Raw genomic sequence first — 22,934 nt, forward strand, 5'->3', positions numbered from 1 at the left:
TAAACAACACCTTTTACTTCTATTTTCTGCCTTTATTCCACCCCAGAAGCAGTTGGGCTTTCAGCCAGATTTGTTATCTTTCCAGTTGTGTCTTTTCACTAGAGTTCATTCACTAGTCTTACTAGAGGACTTGGATTCATACATCTGTCTAAATTCTCATCAATCTCAAAACCAATTTCCCTCATGTTTGTGAAATTTGCCCCTTGGAATAAAAACAAATAAATCCTAAACAAGCAAACAAAAAATTATACATTGACAAGAAAGATACACCAAAGCAGGGAAGTGGAGAGTACAACATCTTTTTCAATGGTCTTCCTTCTTAGTTCTGTTGGCCTTCTCTTTTCTAATACATTTAAAGCGCTTTTACTCAGAATTATTAATTTTGACAATGATCTAAGTTCTGCCCTACTGAAGAGTGGCCAAGGGAACTGGGGCTGTTTAGCCAGGAGAAAAGGAGGCTGAGGGGAGACCTTATTGCTCTCTAAAACCACCTGAAAGGAGGCTGTATCATGGAAGGTGTTGGTCTTTTCTCCCAAGTAACAAGAAACAGAACAAGAGGAAATGGCCTGAAGTTGTGCCAGGGGAGGTTTAGGTTGGATATTAGGCAAAATTTCTTCACCGAAAGGTTTATTATTAAGCATTGGAACAGGTTGCCCAGGAAAGTGCTTGAGTCACCAACCCTGAAGGCATTTAAAAGACATGTAGGTGGGGCACTTAGGGACATGGTTTAGTGGTAGACTTGGCAGTGTTAGGTTAACGGTTGGACTTGATGATCTTAAAGATCTTTTCCAACCTAAATGATTCTAAGTCATCAGGATTTTTGGTATGTATCAAATGGCTATATAGTTTGAGCCTACGCAGCACCAAAACATTGCAAAAATCATAACAAAAGGAAAAGCCAAAAACCTCCACTGAATAAAATTGATTGTTTAACAGTTAACTGAGCCTGTCACACCAATAGCCTGGAAAAAAAATCATTTGAGCAGAATGAGTGAAATGAACAAATTTTTAAGTGTCTCTTCCTTTCAACTGCTAGAGGCCTTGAAAAGCAGAACGAGTAAATTCATAATAAAATTGCTTCCATCCTGATCAACCTGCAGCGCTAAAAGAAGCTACAAAAAAAAAATCAGGAACTCAAGACTGGGAAGGGAAAGAAAGATGATGTGAGTCTTCTCAGCAGCAGAATTAAACCAGTGAACCCCAAATCCCCCTAGACTTTTCAATTTTTTACATTTCTCTCATATAAAAGCAGTACATAATAGAAAACTTAACTTCTGTTCTGTTGGGGTGAGCCAGGAAGCCTTCTTGCCTCATGTAAATGGAATGGCAGCTAGGCACTTCTGAAAGGAGAAGACGACAATGCTAGTCAGAAGACTGTCTGAAATTAAAGGTGTGCACGTTACCAATGAGACAGGCTGCAGGCAGAATAGCAACAAAAAGGATGCAAGTTACAGTGAGGAGGAACCTGTCAACACACAGTCAGCAATTCAGAGCAGCATGCACAAGCCATGGCAGAGGAGAAAATCATAATGTGAGGATCATAGAGCCCACCTAACATAGGCTCTTGAACTCAAACAATTATTGTAATCAATTTTGCTAAAAGGTGACTTTCATTACAATCACGCTTTAGACCATTCACAGATCAAAAAAAGCCACACAGGACAGTATAAATATTTTAAGCTCTGCGCTTGTATATCTACCTTTGTAACTAATTCAACCTAGCATTTTTAATAAATTACACAGAAAAGCCTGCCAATCACACTGGAGACTTATAAACTCTACATTAATACAAGGAATGCCAGAGTGAATTTAGAATAGGATATTGCTTTTTAGACTCCAGTTAAGGACTTGAAGGGTTAATGAAATTTTCTGCAATTACTAAGCATTTCATGTAGGAATTCAGATACATCAATTTCACCCTCCAACTGTACATCCTTAAACAAAAAAAAGACAAATCCCCTTCCACCCAAAAAAAACAGTGTGCACATTTTAAGTAATATAGACATTCGCCATTCCCCACTTCTACTCCAATCTGCAAAAAGAATGAGAAAAACCAAACAGAACTAATGAAAACGGTGCTCTTTAAACATCTTTCTATTTTTGTCTTGCACTGTCCCCAAGTAGCTACATCCTATGCACTAGGATTTGCAAACAGAAATATACCATAAATGTTTGCCCTTCTAGATCATGTTAAACCCACTTCTTGGATATCAAAAATCCTGCTTAACAAAGTCTATTTGATCTTGTGATAAACTCCTACCCTAAACTATGCAATCTGTTACCAGTAACTTGTAACTCTTTCAGAGATGCAAACAGAGGTCGAAAGAGCAGACATTATTTTTCCAACACTGCCTACAGACTCTTTGAGGCTGTGATTCCAAATTTCACTGTTCACTGACTAGTGATGAGTATCAAAGATTTGGCAGGATAAGAAAATGAGGTTTTACATTGACTTCACAAAACAAGCGAAACACAGGGCAGTAATAATAAGTTTCCTCTAAGAGTCCACAGTCTCTCTTGCACATCTGTGCCGAACTCTTCATTACCTACTCTGGATGAAACACTCAGTGCCTGCCTGCTCAGGCCTCGGGAATCTCTAATGTCTCAGGCAGCCATTCTGAGTAACCACAGGAATCAGTGACTCAGTGATCACCCGAGTCAAGTACAGCTCTGTACACGAGAAGTCAAGGCTACAAGTACTGGTTCACCTGCAAGGAATCACTTACGTTACCAAGCAGATTGAATTTTAAGGAGAATGGAAAAATCTACGTAAAAAAAGAGGAAGTTGAAGAACTGAAACAGATGCTATTTTCTATTTTAGGTTAAAATCCACCCGTATTGGCAGCAAAACCCTTTTTTGACTCATGAACTCCACTCTTGCAAAGTGATACAGCAGAGTATACAGAACAAATAATTATGCACACATCCAAGAAGTTGTGTTCTTAGCCAATTTGGGGTTTCATCTCCCATGTTCCTAAGTCAATTATAATTAACATCTGGAGTCTTTTTAAGGCAAGCATTGTTTGTACCAACATTACTCAATCTTCTGGTTAGCCTGTGCTTAAACAGTCCACAGAGGACCAAAAAATACAGCAAGGAAGAGTTTATTTCTCGTAAAGTAACTAGAGTCTTGTTATCTTAAAGTGCTATCAGTTAATTTATGACTATCAGAGTGGGTCAGACTCTAATCAAATTGTAGAAACATTTCCAAAGTGATTATTCAATCAAATGACTAACATGGTTAATTAGGAGCCATAAACATTGCTCTGAAGTTCATCAAAGTAATGACTTGCCCAGAAAAATTACTGCTAATTAAATTGCCTGCTGCTTTCATTTCTACCTTATCTAATAAAAAGTCCAACCAATGAAATTTAGCATTGCAGTTTTAAATTGTACTAAATGCTTGACTAAGACCCAGAAGTATTTTTACAAGCTAAGCGGAGCTACTTCAAAAGAAAACATTTTAGTGCAGAAATTACAGAGCAATTATATGTTTTCTTCTCCTGAAAGCATTACTTCAAGACAACAAATGAGACAGAAGTAGGCATAAAACACTTCTAGGGTAGGATCCAAGTGTCTGAGGTGACTGATTCTATCACCTTTTAACAATTTGTAGTCTTCTAAGCAAAATGTGCCTTGATTTAGGACACACAAACTTATTTCAGGCTTTTAATGAAATAGTTCACATTGTAAAGTTACATCATCTCAAGAACAGCAGAGCCCCTTTTAAAAAAAAAAACAAAACTTCTAAAAATACAGAGACACAAAAAAAATAATTTTTATTATTAATTTGGAATACTTAGAGGTCAGTCTTCATTGTCCACCTTGCTAACAGCAACATAGTAGTCATTTTAAAACAATGAATATGGCCTTATATCATATTGGTTTGAAACAATTTTTTCCCAGTAGGTGTTATATCAAAAATATGTGTAACCTAGACACTGGAGAAATGCGTTCTCATCTGGGACTGCCACAAACATGAATACTGGAAATAAGCTCTGCTGTGCCTTCATCAAAATACATCAAAGCAGAAAAAAAAGGCTTCCTCGGGACAAGAAAAATCTACTACTGAATTATCAGGTAGAGGTTCTACATTTCATATTAAGGAAGACACTTGAACGCTCCCTTGGTAAGGAAGATTTTAATATTAATTATCCTATCAGTATTTAAAGGGTTAGCTTGTCTCAGCCCTCTTTAACTCAATGTAGGCAAGGAATCCTTAAATTCCCTTTTTTGATTGTTTTTCAGAGATAAGGACCAGGTTTCAGACCCACAATCACACCCTGCGCAGAAACAAAGAGAATTTCAGCCTGCGTCCCCAGCCAGGCGAGACATGGTGAAGACTAAGCTTCTGCAGGTAACGGGACAAACTGGCCATCTTCTCCTGAATGAAGCAGAGCGAAGCAGGACCTAGAAACCTGAACCAGGATTTATTCTTCAGTCACTTCTGTTTCTGACCTTACATATCCTTCCTATCTAAAGGACTCCTTGTTACGTTACACTCTAACTCTGAATTACTTTTTAGTTCGCTTTATCAACATCATCAGAAGATTTGGAGGCCCAGGGCACTGCCCATGTGCATGTGACAAAACATAGTGTGATACATGGCTATCGCATTGCATACGTGCATGTGTAGAGAGAGGGAGACCAAGCTTAGAAGGTGTGGACAATCTGAAACAGTGTGGGTGAAGAGTCGAGTTATGGGCCTGGCACTGGCCTCCATGTGGCAGCTCTGGGGAATGGTACAGTGTCCTGGCGAGCGGCTGCCTCGCGCAGTGAGCCTGCTACCAAGTCACCTCAACCCATATGTGAAACTTGTCTACTTCCCTACCAGTATAAAACAAAGCAATGACACTAAAACTGGAACCTTCTTACTATTTGCCCATTTACTTCTCCAATTTACACTTTATTATGAACTAAGTCATATTGAGAACAGTTCCCAAAAGGAACTGCTTCCAAAGGGGCAGTTCCTCAAAACTCTGGAGGAGCTCCACTGGCAGTGTATACAGCCAGTCCTGTAATTTAACTTCCACCATATCCTTCAAAATGTTATTACATGGGTTTTGATGCCTATTTCAGCAATTCAGAGTTGGTGTGCCTGTACAAAGAGACATAAACGTGCTCTGTCACTTGTCTTCACGCAGGCAAGAAATACAGGGTGTGCGGATTTTTCCCTTGTGTGCTGCTGAGAACAGGACACTCACAAGCCCTTCGAGTAGCTGGGACCAACCCAGCTCCCAGGTGCCACTGGCACATGGCAGTCTGACCCTGTGCTACACAGGGTGAGAAGAACACGAGTTCTGCCTTTGGTGCCCTGCAGAGCTCTGCCAAGGGCTTACCTGAGCAACACAAGCATTTCCCTGGTACACAAAGAGGTGGTTGGTGCAGTGGGAGAGATTTTTTCCAAGTGCAGAGACAAAGGCAGCCTTTTCAAAATAAAATGCTCATGCTAGAACATGTCGTATTTCTGGCCTCAAACTTAAAACATCATAATCACACTCTAAGTAACTTTTCTGTTGATGGATTTCCAAGAACACTGACAAACTGTTTACAAAGGAGCGCTTCCATCCACCACTGAAACACATTTAGCCTCCTGGTGGAAAGCAGCTGTTTTCCACCACTGAGGAGCTCTGACCAGGCCAAGGGTGAGGAGCAATACCGAAATTACTGGAAAACAGACAGGGCTTTTTAGGTAAGAAAGACAATTCTTCAAATCAGATTGCAACAAGTGGCTAAAGTGGCACCAGGCATCACTAAAAAAGATGCATGATCTGTATTTTGCAGGGAGAAGTACCAAATGATTCTCTTTGATCATGAAACCTATGATTTTGTAAACCTGCAGAACAGATTAAGATTAGAACTAGTACAGGTGTCCAAAATGAGACACTCAGAACTTACGACAATCCCCCTATACAGAAAGTGAGTGTATTTCACAATGACAAATGCTGGTGGACAGTGTTTTAGTTCAACCACCTATAAAAGCACTATCCCCTCAGAAGCTACATAATTGCAAGAGAGTCCTACGTATTGGTAAAATCCTGGCAACACAAAAGTCACCATTATTTTTCCATTAGCAGGTTCAGCATGAAAAATGTAGGTGCACTGAAGTTACATGGGTGAAAACAGAGTCACTGTCTTCTCAGATAAAAATTAAGCATTCCCTTCCCGAACCATTATGCAGTTTTAAAACATTTAGAATTGAAGGTTTGGTTGATCATTTTGTCTGTCACTAGCCTTCGTACCAGTAATTAGGAGTAAAAAAATCTCCAAGTATATGTACTCATAGGTACACATACATCCCCTTATAAAAATCAACTAATTAAAATTTGTTCAGTTTAATTTCTTACATCTCACTTGACAAAAACCTACCGGAGAACTAGATTCGGCCCTACCAGATTAGGTCTAAGTGGAATTATTACACATGTACAGAAAAAAAAGCCTTTAAGCAAACAGCTTCCTTTCCACAACTTTGGGTTTTAGATCTATGACAACATCTAATGCATTTTCTGAGACCAGATGTCAACAGCCTGTCTAGGCGATGTGTAACTTTTTATAGAGCAGAACAGGAAAACAAAGGCTCACACATTCAGCTCTGAATTGAAATTCCACATGGAGCTGATCTTTTGAGCATACTTTAAAATCATATATTTGCTTTTATTAACCTCAGTAACTGTAAAACGTATTTTAAACATCGCTTCCCTTTGAATTCAAAAGAATGCAGCAGTATTTTCTCTCTGCCTCGCTCCTTTTGTTGGTAATCTTACTGCAAAAATGTCTGTGTTGCTTTTTCTCCCTCACCCCATCCCCTGCCTGTAAAATCGAAGTTGGACAAACACTGCACGGCTGAAGTGACATATTTGAATGGAATTCAGACCAACCAGTTCCTGTTTATGTTTCTGATTTGAGAATGTAGCCTTCTCATTCACTATACATTAGAAACACACCAAGGCCATAAATGGTGTCAGCTTACAGGCAGGCAGGGCCAAGGAGCATTAATCATTACTTTAAGGCAACTGGCAAAAGCAGCAGCTGAGGGAACACTACACCCTTCAGCTCCGCATAAATGGACATTCCAGGGTTTGGCGTGTGTGCTTTTTTTTTTTTCCCCTTCAGCATCCATTTTATGAATGAAACTTCAGGCTGCACAGAGTCCATTCATATAAAAGCTATGCTCACAGGGCTCAGTCTCTCGGGATCAATCGGTCTTGGGTAAGGCTGATGTGATTGGTTTAAGGCAGGCTTCAGCCTTCCATTACTGATTTAAAATGCAGCCTGTGTCCATTTGACCTGCGTTAATGCACAAAGAGTAAATCCAGACTGCGCTCTCAATCCTCAAATCAAATCATTAGCCAGTGCCACTTACTGTAACTGTAGATATAAAGGAAATTTATCCATTTCTTTGAAAAACAGGGACTGCAGGACAATTTTTCAAATTGTATTGTCTGCTTTAAGAGGAAGAATAAATGTATGGTCTCCTACCTATATGCTCACATTAGCCTGGTATTCAGGTTTTCCTTTGTTCATGAAGATAATATTAAAAATTAATTCTATTCTAACTACAGATTTCCCTCAGACAGAACTAGTGAATAGAGCAAATCAGCTAGATGGGAAGCAAGTGAGAAGTTAAAATTCTGCCATTCATAGCAATCTTCTCAAGTCTAGGTTTCCCAAGTTTCCCCCTCAGATGCTCTTATTTTCTACTGTCATACCATCCAACAGCAGATTTGTGTTTATGTGTTTTAAGGGCACATACAAAGCGCAGTGCAGCTTAACGACTGAAAAAAATCCACACTCATTCACTGAAAGAGCACAGCAAAGACAAGCTCCTGAAACAGAACGGTGAAATATTTTAAACCACAGAAGTGAGACTCAGGAAAACTGCAAAACCAAAAACGAGGAGGGGAAGACTTCTTAAACCTACTGAATACAAGAGCAAACCGCCACCACTTCTCCCCTCCTGCCTTTAAGCCAGCTGGATTTTCATTTAGAACAATTGTACTGCTGTGTAAAAGAATGTAGAGGCCACAAGGAGATCCAGTTTTGAGATGTGCGTACTGAAGCACCATATCCAGGAAAAGGATGGAGTCACTTCTGTTTCACAGAGCTTTTTATAAAACTGTTCAAAAACACTGCAAATATCTGCAGCCTCACCAAAAAAAAAAAAAAAGAGAGAGAGACAAGGAAAGAAAACGAAAACCTAGACAGAATTTGAGGAAAAGATTAAGCAGCTGGAGGATTTATGAAGCAAGATCTCAACAACGAGTCACACAGACAGACTAAGGGTATACATGCAAACTGTCTACAGAGATTTAGAGTTGGTACATTAATACCAAGGAATTGTTCAGGATGAGCCAAAGAGGTGTAGCAATGAGCAAAGGAATGGAGCTGATCAAAGGGAAAATTTAGGCTTATGATCAAAAAATATTTTGTAACTGTGAAGTCTATTAGTCTGTGAAATAATCTCCCAAGGGAAAACTGTAGTAATAATACTTAGCACTCATACAGTGCTTTATGTTTTCAAAGCACTGTACAAAAATTAGCCAATATAATTAAAAACAGTAGTAGAAGCACCACAAGTTGTGCCATTTTAAATGCTGCACTGGTCAACACACTAGAGGACACCCTAGAAAAAGCAAACTGGCACTGACTCTGACAGCTAAGATTTCCTTTCTTCCTTCACACTAGCATCTCCACATATCTGAACTTTACCTCCAAGAAGTAAAATGTAATATCCAACTGTTGTTTAAAAAAGGAAAGAAAAACAAAAGGCAATCTGCAGATAAATATTCTTCCACAAAATAAATTTAATTTTATTTTCCCTTAAAATTTTAAGTCAACAACATTCTCTTATGCTGTTCTGCAAACTCCCAAATTGAAGGACATGCCAGCTGACCTCTAGGGAAGAATGTGCCACTAGGGATCTTTTTCCACATCAACTCGCATTGATTTGCTTTTCAAAAACCACCACATCAGGTGAAAGGACTGTTGCTTTTTATTCTGTACCCAGTCATCAGGTAAATACACATTTATAACATGGACAGTAGAATGCTAACAACATCCTAACCTGTAAGAGCAAACTTAGGAGGTTAAGAAATGGCATAACTACAACTTCCTGCACAACATTGATACAACTCCTTTGTCGCAAATGAATTATGATACAGCCATTCGCCTCGGCACACTTGTCTCTTGAGTGCACAGGTCAAAACTGTTTGGGGAGGGAGAGCCATGCTGTAAACAGTTTTGCAGGTGGAGCCCCTGCTTCATTTGTTGGAAGTTGTGTACTTCATGAGGCAGAACATTTCAAGAAAGGAAAACACGTCCTTCAGGATTAATACAGCTGAATTTTAGGCCCCAAAACCCATTCCAGCCCCAATGAAGTTTTCCAAAGCAGTCATATAACTTCTGCCAGATTTTTCGTATTATTTCTTATTTTTGCAGTGCTTACACAGGGACCCTAATCTGATGTTCCTGTACATCCTCGCCTAGAAATACAAAGAAAGTCCATAGGAGGTAAGCTTTGAACATAGGTAATACATAATGTTCTTTAAAAACTATCCAGTCCTAACTGGGTACCCAAAATAAACAGGTATATAGATCCGATGTGTCTCTGCCTCTGCTCATCTCTCTTAACAAAGGGTCCCTATCCATTCTTACATGCCAATACAAGGTATTTATTGCTTGACGTCTCAGGAATTAAAGGGATAAGCAACTCAGAAAGCAAGACATGGAGGCTAATAATTCATCTGGATAGTTCATTCTTAAGTGATGTGACTAGCATCTTGGAAGAAAACCTTGGAAGTGAGAGGGAGAGAATCTAAATTTTCTAAGGTCGGTTCAAGCATTTAATCGTGGGGCTACCCTGAAATGTAACTGTCAGGACAGCCCTGCTAATGGCTCTAACCTGCTCAGGAAAGACTGAATCTGGATTTCAAAAGCTGAATTCCTGGCAACCAGTAATAAGCATATGCAAACAACAATTCCTCCTCTAACATCATCATGCGACAAATTTCAAAGTTCCTAAAGACATGGTCATAAAAGAACTTTCCAACCAAAATAACTATTTTGATTTGGCAAAACAAAATTAGATTTAAATTTAATAATTTCTCATTTTAAAACTAGATTTTTAGTATTAATTAATACACACATAGCTAGAGTCATACCTTAGTATATTTGCAAATACGCTACATTAAGAAAAGTCTGCAAAGATCCTGCTTAAAAATAAAGCCCAGAATAGATGCTGAATCTCAAGTTTGGCCGTTTTGTTTAAGTACTCAAATACATTAACTGAATTCTAGAAGTGCTAACTGCACAGAAATGCTCACCATTTGCCCTTGTAAACAAAGGTCTCGGGAAGCCTTCTGGAGTATATTCATTAATGATGCAAAATCTCAAAGCTCTACATGTCCTTGGCTGCATCTTTGTGCTTAAAGCTTCTAGATATAGCATCAAGTACTAAATACCTCTGACTGGCAGCCATGAAAAAAAAAAAAGAAATCTGTGGTGGAAAATGAGGCCTGATTGATTGAACATATATGATGCTCTGTGACTTCTAGAAGTGTAGACGAATAAGGGCGGGCTTCTACTCTGTTGACATTTTTCTTTTTCCATTATCTCAAACACTCTGCAGTAGAAATTGCATACCTGCAATTACAATTACAACTAATTGATCTGCCATTTCCCATGTCATAATTAATGTCATGTTTTAATAGAGTTATAATCATTCCATAATAATGCTTTTCATTCACCAGCTTCCCACAAAGTATAAAAGTATAGTGCACAAAAGCAATGAACTTTTATGAGGCTCTTTCAAAAACATCCCAAAAGGAACATCTCAGTGTATTACAATGAACTTTTAAAATACGTTTCTATATTCTTATCTGAGCTGCAATAAAATACCAAGCAAAAAGGACTTTTCACTCTGGCATTCCTCCTTCCCTGAACATCCATAGGTGAAAAATGAAATCAATGATTCAGTGACAAATACATTATGTTTCCTAAGGGGTTATTTAATGTACTCTTAGCAAGGATGGAAAATGATGGTTTCTAGAGAACAGATGGTAACAAGACAAAATATCAACAGACCACAGTTGTTGACTGCAATTTATGGAGTGTACAGATGTGTCAACTTAAATGCAGTGATTCTGAGGCCAATAAAAGTACTTCCTGATACCAACAGATTAATTTTTCATGACCACTGGTTACACAGCTATTACATTTTTAAAAACTAATTATTCATCTGCAAAAGAAACAACAATTTTGCTTGAACGTCATTACTATAAAGTGGAATGTTGCTCTTGCTGGCACAATTAAAAAAAAAAAAAAAGGCATGACAGGATTGGATACAAGGTTGCACATCTTCCTTTCAGAACAAAATTTCCTGCTTTATTCCAAAAAGAATATTCCAAAGAAAGATGAATGCTAGCAGCCAACCCAGATTTAAAGTAATAGTATGCAATAAGGAGATCCCACTTTCTAGCCAAATATGAAGCACGCTTACAAAAGAGCCTTTTTTCAGTCTTTAATTCAGCAGGATGAATAACAGTGCTTGTGAAGGTTGCAAGGGACTGGCAGTGCCTGAAGCTGCGGTCCCCCATTTATTAGCCATTGCCACATGAACTCTGCAGACTGGCTCTCCCGTGCTGGTCCATAAGACTAAAGAAACACAACTGCCAAAGAACCTTCATCAATGAACAGGCTGAGTTCTAGATCTCATCTTTATAATCTGAATTCATATTCGTCTTGTCTTATATTTAAGCTTGGAGAAACATTTCATCCCTGGTCCCCTACCTGTGTGGGCATAACTGAAATTCACCTAAGGATTGGTTCTTTGCTTGTCAAGAACTAGAAATGAGAAAGCAGCTCTACTTTCCAAATCCCCCTGTTCTAGCACAGACATCAACTCTAAAACAAGCACTTTATATCAACGGTACCACAAACTACCCCCCTAAATAGACAATGTTAAGTTATCTACAGAAACGACAATAAGAACCAGTTCTCTTCTGTATCAAATTGCAAGATAGCTTGTCATAGGCTAAGATTTCGAAGGAGACCTCAACTCAGCAGCCACGTAGCCTTTGAAAAATAAACTGCAAAAGCATCTAGGCACAGACTGAACCAACAGGAAAGCACTGCAGGTGCTGCAGCACCCAGAAGAAAGAGTCAGACTGAAGTCAGGCAGGGCCACCCATTCCCCCCGCCCAACTCAGCGTGTCCAACAGCAACAGACCCTCCTCCAGAAGCACGGTGAAGACTCACTGAAATCCCTCCCTTTCAACAGCGTGGCAGACACAAAGCAGGACAGAGGCACAGACTGAAGGGGAGTTGCAGAAATCATTTACACAAAAAACTGAAAAACGTGTTTTGATTGCATTTTCTTGGCTCCACAGTGGCTGACTGTTTACCCCACCTAGCCCACTCCATGCCGCTTTAATTTCAGCTTCTCTCCATACCACCCTTCCAGCTTCTGTCTCCTTGTAACTTGGTACTCATTACTAAACTCCTTCTTTTTTGCATTCCTGATTCTCTCTCTCTTTTCCCAAGCATAATATAAATATTATGTTTAAATCACGGCAAACATTTACAATGCTTTTCCCTTGATTTATGCTTTTATTCTTTTCTATTGCTTTTCTGTTTTGACCGGAAGCTATTTGAGAGGAGGTTCTGCCACCACCTCCTAGGTTTTGTACCGTCCATAGAGCAATAAGGCTCCATTCCAGTTGCCCTATAAGCACAATCACAATAAACATTATTAATAGCAACAATGTATTCTCTACATCAGCAACCTGGCATCACAGATTATGTACCTGCACAAAACACAGCAGTATGCACAAACTGAGAAGCTGACACCAATTTGGCTGATTCTTCTCCCTCATTGGTTTTATAGCTGTATAAACCCCACTTCAGCGGAGTTATTCCTGATTTAAAGTAGCGCAAGCAAGAGGAGAAAGAGTCCTCTATTTCTGGCAGACAAATGAAAGAGCTCATAAAATGGAGCACACAAATTCAGAGGTCAGAGATGAGACAGCACAGAACAAGCCCCCTCTTAAGCCAAGCTCAATTTTGCATCCCTGATCTTTTCTTCTCCAGCCTCTTTAACCTGTGCACTTTCTGGACACAGACTTCTGGAAAACGAAGTCCTTTGCAGAACAAGGAACGGTGGGATGAGTCACACTGTATTATGTAGCAATCTTACTACTTTCTAAGCTATCTCAGACATAAATTATTTCAGGAGACTTAGAAGCCAAAAGAGCAAGTTTCAATTCATACAATCAAAACATCAACAGCACTGGCTTGCACTAATTTATTACTTTGCTATGCAGAACTAAAGGAAAGTCTCACCTACCTGAATCATATGCAAAATCCCTAGGTTCCTGTTTAATCATCAGAGGAGGGGGGAAGTTTTGACTGGCTGCACTGCCAACCATAGCGTTGTGTTCATAAACTGGATCGTGGTACTCCTGCTTGAAACCTTGAGGCGGGAAAGGGATGTTTGGCTCAGACATCTGGCGCTGATATATCGGACGTCCTTCCCTTGGCATTGCAGGCAAAGGTGGGAAAGAATTGCAAGGTTCAGAGAGCTGGCGGCGAAATCTAGGACACAAGTTAGAGAGGTCATGTAAAGGACTTGAGCTACATTCCGTTTCCCAAAGATCTTCACAGGTCACGATCAGTGGCTGTATCGCTTTCTCGGTAGAAAGCATGTTGGTTATGATCATGCCCAGTGGTCCCATCAGGATCACTTGCACTGTAGAACAGCAACAAGCAAAGAAACAAAAAACCCCACCTATTAATAACAGCTCTAAGACCTATCCCCACCACCATCCTCCTTGCATTCACTATCTTCTGTCAACAGAAGAGGCAAATAGGAACTGCATCAGCTTCAAACCAGCAGAAAGACTGACATCCTACCACAGTAACACGAAGGAGGCTTAGGCAGAGTTCTCTGTTCTTTCATGAATATCAGCAACGTATTGCTTGTACTCTGATTTACTCTTGTCGTTCTTACAGTTACATGGAAACCATTCTGATCACAACAAACACAAACATTTTGCATAAAGAGTATTGTCTGCTGTAAATCTGGAATCATTCCAGGATAAAAGTCCACAGTTCTACCCTCTCCGGGACAGTGCCATGTGAGATCTACCTGCAAGGCTGCACTGCATTCCAGCTCTAATGGAAAGGGAATATAAGCATCTCAGCAAAACGAGAGGGTGCAAATTTCTGCTAAGAGAAACAATGTCTAAGAATTTCCCTTCTGCCTTAACTTGTTCCCTTGGTCATATCTACATCAAAGAAGCAATCCATAGAAGCCGTTCTGCCATCGACTACTCCCAAATGCTGTTCAGCAGGTATAAAATCTGATAATTCAGTTTTAAATTAACTTCATTTACATGCCGTGCTATTTGAGAACCTATGCTTGTTGTTTTTTCCATAAAACATATCTACCCAAACTAAAAGGTCTGAATGTATTGGACATGTGAAGGTTCAGAAGCACACAGAAGAGCAAAAGGATGCTATTTTCCCACCACGCCCTGATGAACTGCACAAAGTCTCCCTGTGATCTCCTGCAGATTACCATAGTAGTGGTAACCACCACTGCAGTAACACTGGGTCTGCACTAATCCACAGCAGATGCAACGTTCTTTCAACAAACTGCCTACTAGTCCTGTTAGCACTCATCATGAACAAGACACACTTTTTTTAAAAAAAAAAAAAGAAACCTGTGCCTTTCTCTGCAAGTTTCCCAGTGCCACACTAAAAATAAAATAAAAAAAAAAAAAAAAAAAAAAAAAAAAATCAAGAACTAATAATTCCTCAGCTTCCTGTACTCTGGATCTGAATCAGCTTCGGTTCACACAAGCAAAACCAGACATTCTTTTGGAAAAAACTGTGTGAGTGAAGAATTCAGAGAGGTTTGATTGCACAGGCAATACAATCCATGACTATCAACTCATATGTAGTGTATGTTTCTGAAACAATTTAAACTCTGATAAGATCTGTCACAATGCTTCTGTGAACTTGGCCTGAAAAATATTCACTGCCATAGCTTAAATCCAAATACTGTGGGAGCTACAGAGGTAGACACTACTCCAATGTAGTAGTGGAGACGAAATTATTTTTTTTTAATGCTGCTGTAAATATTATATTTTGCAGTAGAAAGAGTACTGCACTGTAACCTTGGGTTTTGCAATTCCACCTACACCTGCAGAAAATAAACTTAGAAACTCAAATGTATTATGAAACAGTTAGGCTGACTGGCACTGCATTCATTTCCCTCTTTTCCTTTTTTCATTAGCCAAAAAAAGAAGCAGAAATTATCATTAAGAACTGTCAAGGAGTGAATCAGAAAATTGCAACTTGAAGTTAAAATAAGAAACAGGCTCACTCACAAAGCCTCAAAGGAAGTTAATAATACTTGTTGTACTGGAAGCTTTGTATGGAATCAAGCCATTTGTTTATACAAGTGGATTTGATTCCTGTTGGTACTTGTTAGGACCACTTATCGTTCATATATTCATGCACTGTATGAAGATGTATGGGCTGTATGTTCTAGATACTAATGCAATCTTATGGCACCAATGCATGTTCCATAGAAATATGCCTTGAGATTCAGATTTATATACGAAATCACGCAGGTAGGTCATTTGTTTAAATGACATTTTTCTGAACACACTCATGGTAGTAGCAGATCACCTTGTAAATCGGGACGATTTGAATTTCACAAAAATATGAAGTACATTTGCTTCAGACAATTGTAAGTGCGAAGATTCACAATACATAAGAAAACTGGGAAAAAACATCTTCCATTACAATTGTACCTTTCTTTAAAAAAAGAAAAAAAAAATATCTTTTTGGCCAGAGTTTTCTGTTTTGGACTTCACTAAAAGACATCATTCTCTATTACGGAAGGGAAGCACAAGTGCAAAATGCCCTAAAGAACATGAATATCAAAGATAGGGGCAGCAGGGGGGAAATGATGTAAAGAGCCTACAAAGCTAGGGCAGAGCAAGTGTTATAGCTATAGAAAAATATACTAAGGTGTACGCAAATCTCTATGAATACAAATTAGGACTAACATTCAGCTTCAATACTCTCTTTGCAAGTGGCTCTAAAACAGAAGATTTTTTCATCTGAAAAATGTTATTACTGCTCTCTGAACAGAAGCCATTTAGCTTCTAGAGATTTCAGTCTCTTGACAACTTGACTTTGCTGTATATACAGAAACACATTTATCCATCATCCTGTAATCAAAACCACTGCCTGGCTTCACTGGAGGCCTGCGTGGTTAGACCACAGTCCACAGAGGGGGAAAAGATGGTGACTATGGCAGCTGAAGGGGCCAGTTCAGTGTTTCTTCACTCCCAGCCCCAGAAGGGCTTGTAAAGAACCTTGGATGATATTTAAAACTATTTAAGCAGAGCACATAACAGCAACATACACCTTAGTAACCCCCTTTCAGAAGTGATCTGCACAAATCCCTGGAGATAATAGCCCTTATAAGAGCAGAAGCATGCAGATCACACACTCAGCAACTGTGATTTTCTTTTCAGGTGCTTCTTAATTTGCTAACGTTTAAGAGCTAAGTCGAGTTTCTGAACATATATATCTCTTTACACACAGCTGAAATTTTAAAAGCTCGGAGCAATCACACAACACCACCGACAAAACCAGGTTCTTGCAATAAAGGTTAGGATAAATAGAATTCCACAAACAAGTGTTTGGTCTCAAAACTCAGTGAAATCCACTGAGCATATCTGCTGCAAAACTAAGCTAAGAAAGACAGTCAGTTGTCTGGGGATTTCTAACATATCAAAACAAAACAGGGTGACTTAAGGACAGTTTAAGCTTTAATGCTAGTCTCTAGCTCTTGTGGCTTTTACTCAGACTAATGTTATTTAAGCACAGTTTATGTTGGCATCTTAGTTTGTTTGAAATACTATATTTCAAAAGGGGCTGGAAAAATGATCCACCCTTGCAGAGAATATTCTGAAGCAGTAACACCATAACTTGGCCACTTTTCTGTTAGACAGGTGAGTTGTTTAGCCAGAGGCCAGACATTTATAGCCAGGATCATGCCTACTAGTGACTTCATTACGTCGAAGGGCTAACTAACTTCAAGTGAATCACAGAATAGCCCAGGTTGGAAGGTACCTTGAAAAACCATCTGTTCCAGCCTTTCGTGGGAAAGGGAGCCTACATGAGATTATCCAGAACCCTGTAATTAGCCTCACAAGACAGAAAAAGGTAGTCACTAAAACTCTGTCACTGCCAATATGAACTCCTACTGAAGTGCACCAAGCCAGGCGCCAGCCTTTCACAAAACACTATTTCTGACACTCTGAAAGTGCCTGGTTTTCACCTTGGTCCCCCAACTCACAAGACAATAGTTATGGGTAGGAAGCCAGTGCTACCCTTTGTAAGAGACCTGCAGCCACAACTGAAATACCTACTGCACAGGTCCCTCATGTGTTTTGTGTTTTACCTGTGGTCCATAGGGAAGCTGCTGTCTGGAATGGACTGCGATGGAGGGAGATGGGTAGGGAAAACCCGGTCAGGTTTCGGAGTCTGAGCTGAGTTTGGGGAGGCATGGTGCAGTGGTGACACAGGAGTGCTGGATGGTGTTGGTGGGTTGGAGGGCCTCATTCCCACTTGTGGCTTCTGATCATAGGCACTATCAGTAAAGCAAGGGGAAAGAAGGTCAGGTTATTTTCTCTGAAAATAAGAAAAAAAAAAAAAAAGAAGGTAGCATCTACATCCAGAAAAAAAAAAAAAATCAAGTGTCACATTTATAAGCTTTTTATGATAGTTACCTTATTAACCAGTTTAGGGGAGAGGAATTCTCTACATTACGAAAAGCACAGAAAAAAAAAATCATTTTATGGGCAAGTGGTTCAACAAAGCATTTTCTTCTCTGGGGCACAGAAATGTATTTTTAAAGGATTCGGTCTTCCAGCAACATTCTAACAGGAGGCATACAAAATACATAAAAGTAGATGCACCTGGACTTAAGCACGAGCGCTGGCAGTGCCTGTCAAGACTCTTTTTTAGAGCTTGCACAAACCACAAAGTGAGACAGTAAAACAATACAGCTAGAGGGAAGGGATCTGACCCAGAAAAACAATGGTATGTTGGCTTAGCTACCCACACTAGGATGTCAGCAGTCTCTCCTGACAGGTTTCTTTTTCCCCCCGTTCTCTCAAAAATAAAATGCTGATCCTTCAGATACATAGATGCTGTTTTCAAAGTTGTCCTAAATCAGGAAAGGACTTGAGCACACTTTGATCATCCCTCTTTCTAAACGGGAAAAATGCAGACATTAGGCAGAGAGTAAGCAAGAACTTGCATACTTTCTTATGTCAGGTCCCCTATCACCCATCAAATTGATCAATGTATGCATTTCATTTATGAAATCAAAATCACTCCTCTATGACTGGCAAAGGTGCCAGTCTTTTTTTTTTTCCCTTTCATATCCAAAATGTTAAATGTAAATGCTTTAAGTGCTAACAGGTTTTGTAGTACATTAATGAGAATAAAAACTCACAAGCTAGATGAAAGATTCTAAAATAGACTGAAATGTCAATAAGAAACCCTTCACTGCTGACACTAAACGAAGGAGTGACATGTAAGTGCAAACCAAAAGAAAGTCAATAAAGAATGCAGTAGTATCAAGTCTCTGCACTCCCACAAATATATAAAGCTTTTATTATCTACTCCTATAAGAGAAGATAACTTGTTTTTTAATAGGTAACAAAGATGCAGAGACTAATGAAATAGTCTTTTTAATTGTAATCACCCATGAATACACACATATACATCTTCAAAACTTGTCAAATGCCTAATGTGTTGCTCAGACTTGCCAATCTCTTGCCTGTTACACAGATCTCTTTTTTTCCTAATGTGAGTAATGCATTTTGAAAGTACTTTCAACACAACTCACAGAAAACAAGATACTCCTTCCTTCTGTTTCACGTTTGCACTCTGGGTTTTTAAACTTTGGCTGTCTCCCACGGAGAAGGAATGGAGAATATGCATTTTGATGAAAAACACTACTCTAAAATGGTTATATAAGTGTTTGATACAACTGTAAACAACTCCATCAGTGTTCATCAGCTAAATGCATTATCTAATCAGTCTGTTATCTGCTGAAGAGGTAACTTTTATAAGAACTCTATTATGGTTTTATTACTCTTTAGTCAGTCCTCATTTAAATCAGCAGTTCTCACTGCAAACATGCTCCCGATTGCTTTACCTGACATTGTACAGGCACTTTTCCCCATAACTGAACTTGAATGGTTGCTCTTGACTGCAAGCAGAGCCAAGTTCCGAACATGGGCTATGGGGTTCCTTCTTGATTTTCACAGGGAGACCATGAAAAGCCACTGGAAAGAGAAAGAATATGTAATTAAAGCCCAAGTACAATATTAACAATGAGCTTTCTCAAGTAAGTTAGACACTGCTAATTAAACACATGATTAATTAAACCATTGTAATACTAAAAACAATATAGGAAATAAATATTTCAAATATTTCTTTGGGTGTCAACTGAAAAATAGACACCAGAGATCCTTCGCACTGGCTATTAGCACTTTTATTGTTTAATAGAATGACGTCCAGGATCCCATCTCATTAGCAGGAAAATAACAGCCCACTTATGTTTGGCTTAACTACTGTAAATGTTGTCAGAGGCAAAATACTTCTCAGGCACAAAATGTTTCTAAGTAATATTAGTGAGGTAGCTTTTAGCTATAAATGCAGTAGTAGTCCACTTTGAAGAGTGCTACACAAATTACTCCAAAATAAATTTCTCATATATCAAACTCAAGTATATCATCAGCGAACTTTTCGTCCCACAGAATGCATGAAAATCTGCAGTGAAACTCAGGAAACTGGATGATTACATGTGCCTTTAGGTATAAATAATGTCTGAAAAAAAAAAAAAAAACACAAAAAATGGTCTCAGTAATTTTTCTCAAAAATACAAAATAAAAAATCCTGGCCTCACAAAAGTCAATGGTAAATGTGACATAGACACAAATTGAGAGGAAAAAAAATAATCATACTGTTTTAAAAGGGAAAAAGAACAGAGAGAGTGTGACAGTAATGCAGTATTAATTAAAAGCACAAGTTGGTCTGGATTAAGAAAAAGGCCAAAGGTAAAGACAAGGTTAACAAGCATATTAGTTTAAGCCAGATAACTTTCCTTATTTCATAGCCAACCTTAACTATAATTAAAGCAGAAGAAAATTCAAGGTTCACCTGACTTGGACAAATCTAAAGTAAGTCACAAGGAGGACAAAGGCGTAAAAGACAGGTATTAAAGAGCTTGAAAACACACCCTTCAAGTTTTAAATAAAATGATGTTGTAAAAACATTTTTGAACTCTGGGAAGCCTAGGGTTCAGAGATCAATTTTATCACTAATTTTTGATGCTGTCACCAAAACACCGTAGATTGAACATAACGTTCCAGGCTGAGACAGACACTTGTTTCCCCATGGAAATCCACGTACATGCAGCCATCCCTGATAGAGATTCTCAGCACAAAATCAGGCCATTATTATACATCATCAAGTAGCATCCTTTCCCTTCTGTTGCACCTGAACTTAGGAAAGACAATTTGTTATGCACACTATATATTTCCTGATGCTAATGCACATGCGTACATACACGTGTTCACTGGGGAGGGGGAGGTAAATTAAATGCTGTCTGAGAAGGGAGCATCAGAATTAATAAACTCTGATTTATAAGTATCTGTGTGCAAGATCTGGAGTCCAGATTCTCACCACGGGTTTTCCCACGGTTGAGCAACGTTCAGAGAACTCTTTCACAAACAGGTCCTCTAGTACCTTATTACATGACAGCTTCTACTATTGCCTTTCAGCTGAGATGTATAAAAGACAGCACTACGTTATTTTTACACATATTTTTACAAAACTCACAAGAACTGCCTCTAAACCTGCTATCCAGCTATTTTATTTGGTGGATAATAGACAATTATCTGGAAAGATTACAAAGGAAAAGCAGACAGTAAAATAGGTACACAAATACATATGCACAGCACGGCAACTTAAGAAACATGAAAAGTGGTGAATGCCACAGCAAAGACAGAACTCTTTCCGAATAGAACTGCCTGAACTTGCACTAAAATAAAAGACCATATGGACTTCTTAAAGATTCTCAAATTAAATAATATGGCAAAATGCAGCCCAGTCAGCTTTCCACTGTAATCACAAAGCAGGCTGACATCCAGCAGTTCGTTTTAGGTTTTTGCTAGTGAACTTTTACCGCTGACTCTCCTTGAATGTCTTGGTCAGATAACGCATGCCGCACATTTCATGCATATGATGGGCCCCACAACTCCAGGATGGTGGCTCGGATGCAAAGGTAGGCAATCTCTTTGACTTGAATCAGAGAATTAAAACACAACTGCAATAAGACTCTTTTTTAAAGTCAGTATCACATATTCACACAAAGGCCACATGCTGCTCTATTTTTTTTTTTTTATTTTAACTTTGCTACTTCCTCGGAGTTAATCTGTTATGAAAAATTACTTCCCTTATTTATTTTTAAATAACGGGAGTACAGAGACTCCCACACCACAGCCCTGCGCGGAGAACTGGCTGGGTATTTCATCACAGCGCTGAGAGCCTGAACGTCTGCTAACAGGCAGTTTTCCAGCTCACTGGCACAGGCACAAGTGAAAGCAGCACATTCATTTTGTGCAATTTGCTTTACCTTCCCACATGGAGTTGGTGCATGTAAAAGGCTGTTAAGTACTAAATTATTCCTTATCAAATCACCATCATCTGGAGTCATGATCAACACTAATTAAATTACTTTCAGTGAACACGGCTCCAGCCTGCTGCCTCGGCTGCGAGGTACATTTTATTTTGCTTACTGTACAGTCCTACCGAGGTACAGGGCACAGTGCTAGAAGGCATCTGTGCTGTAGTTTTAATTAAAGTTTACCTCACCTTCCTCCCAGCTTTATAAGCTAGGGCAAAGTGTATCAAATCAAGTAGGTTAACGCCTTCATTTCATTTAGGGAAAGCATTACAGTCCAAAGTGATTTTATATTAGATCTTTATCTTAACTACGGCCAGAAAGATAATGTAGCTGTAAAATTTAAAGCCTTCCTCGGGCAGTCCCCTGACACAGTCACCATGCTAAGCTTTATCTGTAGCTCCTTAAGTGTACACTTTTAGAGCCAGAAAGGAAAAAAAGATAGCCTAAGAACACTTACTGCATTTTTGGGGGGCTTTCTTGAAGGCTACTTGACCTTTTAAACCAAATCTTAAGCGTGGCTGAAGATGACAGACTTACTCCAACGATAAAATTTCAAACATTCAAACCAGTTCTCGTATCATCACTGAAACCCTGCACCCGTCGCTCCTCATTTTAGTGTGACACTCACTTAATAGTGCACCTATTAAAACAGATTTTAAACATGCACCGTTTTGCTAAGCTGGATTTTATATTACGTTTTCAATCCATTTTCTTTTGAGGAGAGCAAGATTGCTTATTTATACAATCTAATTTTAGTGCAGCTTACCCAAGCTACCAACACATCCAAATTAACAAAATGACATTTCAAACAACCAGCTCCTCACCACTTCTTTCTTCCTGATGGCAAATTCATTTTACTTAACCCCAGAACAGAGTCTCAACCCTATTAAAGTAACGGGCACTCTCCCTTCATAACGATCTTATTAAGAAGTGACCAAGGGCCAAGATTTCATCCCGAGCGATTACTTACAGATAACCACCTCCCAACTTGAAAGGCAACAATCTCACAACGTGTATTTAGATGGATGGCTTCAACACCTCATCTCAGCTACTGAGGAAAATCAGGCTTATCGGTATCAGAATGGACTCAATCTGCAGACCCTCTCTGGAGCTTCTCTGCAGCCAACATGCAGATATAAGGCAAGCAGGA

At 39.1% G+C, this 22,934-nt stretch overlaps 1 protein-coding gene across 5 annotated transcripts in view; it reads right to left on the reverse strand.

The window, feature by feature from the left end:
- Window positions 1-22,934, reverse strand: part of ETV1 (ETS variant transcription factor 1) — a 67,353-nt gene that overhangs the window by 14,037 nt on the left and 30,382 nt on the right. For 3 of the 5 annotated variants that reach the window (XM_065051190.1, XM_065051191.1, XM_021300845.2), the window contains 4 exons: window positions 19,250-19,379; window positions 17,483-17,671; window positions 13,343-13,590; window positions 1,272-1,340 (listed from right to left, as the gene is read on the reverse strand). In XM_065051190.1, coding sequence (XP_064907262.1) covers window positions 1,272-1,340; window positions 13,343-13,590; window positions 17,483-17,671; window positions 19,250-19,379 — 636 coding nt within the window. The remainder of the gene's footprint in view (window positions 1-1,271; window positions 1,341-13,342; window positions 13,591-17,482; window positions 17,672-19,249; window positions 19,380-22,934) is intronic. The other 2 variants (XM_065051192.1, XM_065051193.1) reach the window with 1 other exon arrangement.

This window comes from Columba livia, chromosome 2, assembly GCF_036013475.1.
Source record: "Columba livia isolate bColLiv1 breed racing homer chromosome 2, bColLiv1.pat.W.v2, whole genome shotgun sequence".
Lineage (NCBI taxonomy): Eukaryota > Metazoa > Chordata > Aves > Columbiformes > Columbidae > Columba > Columba livia.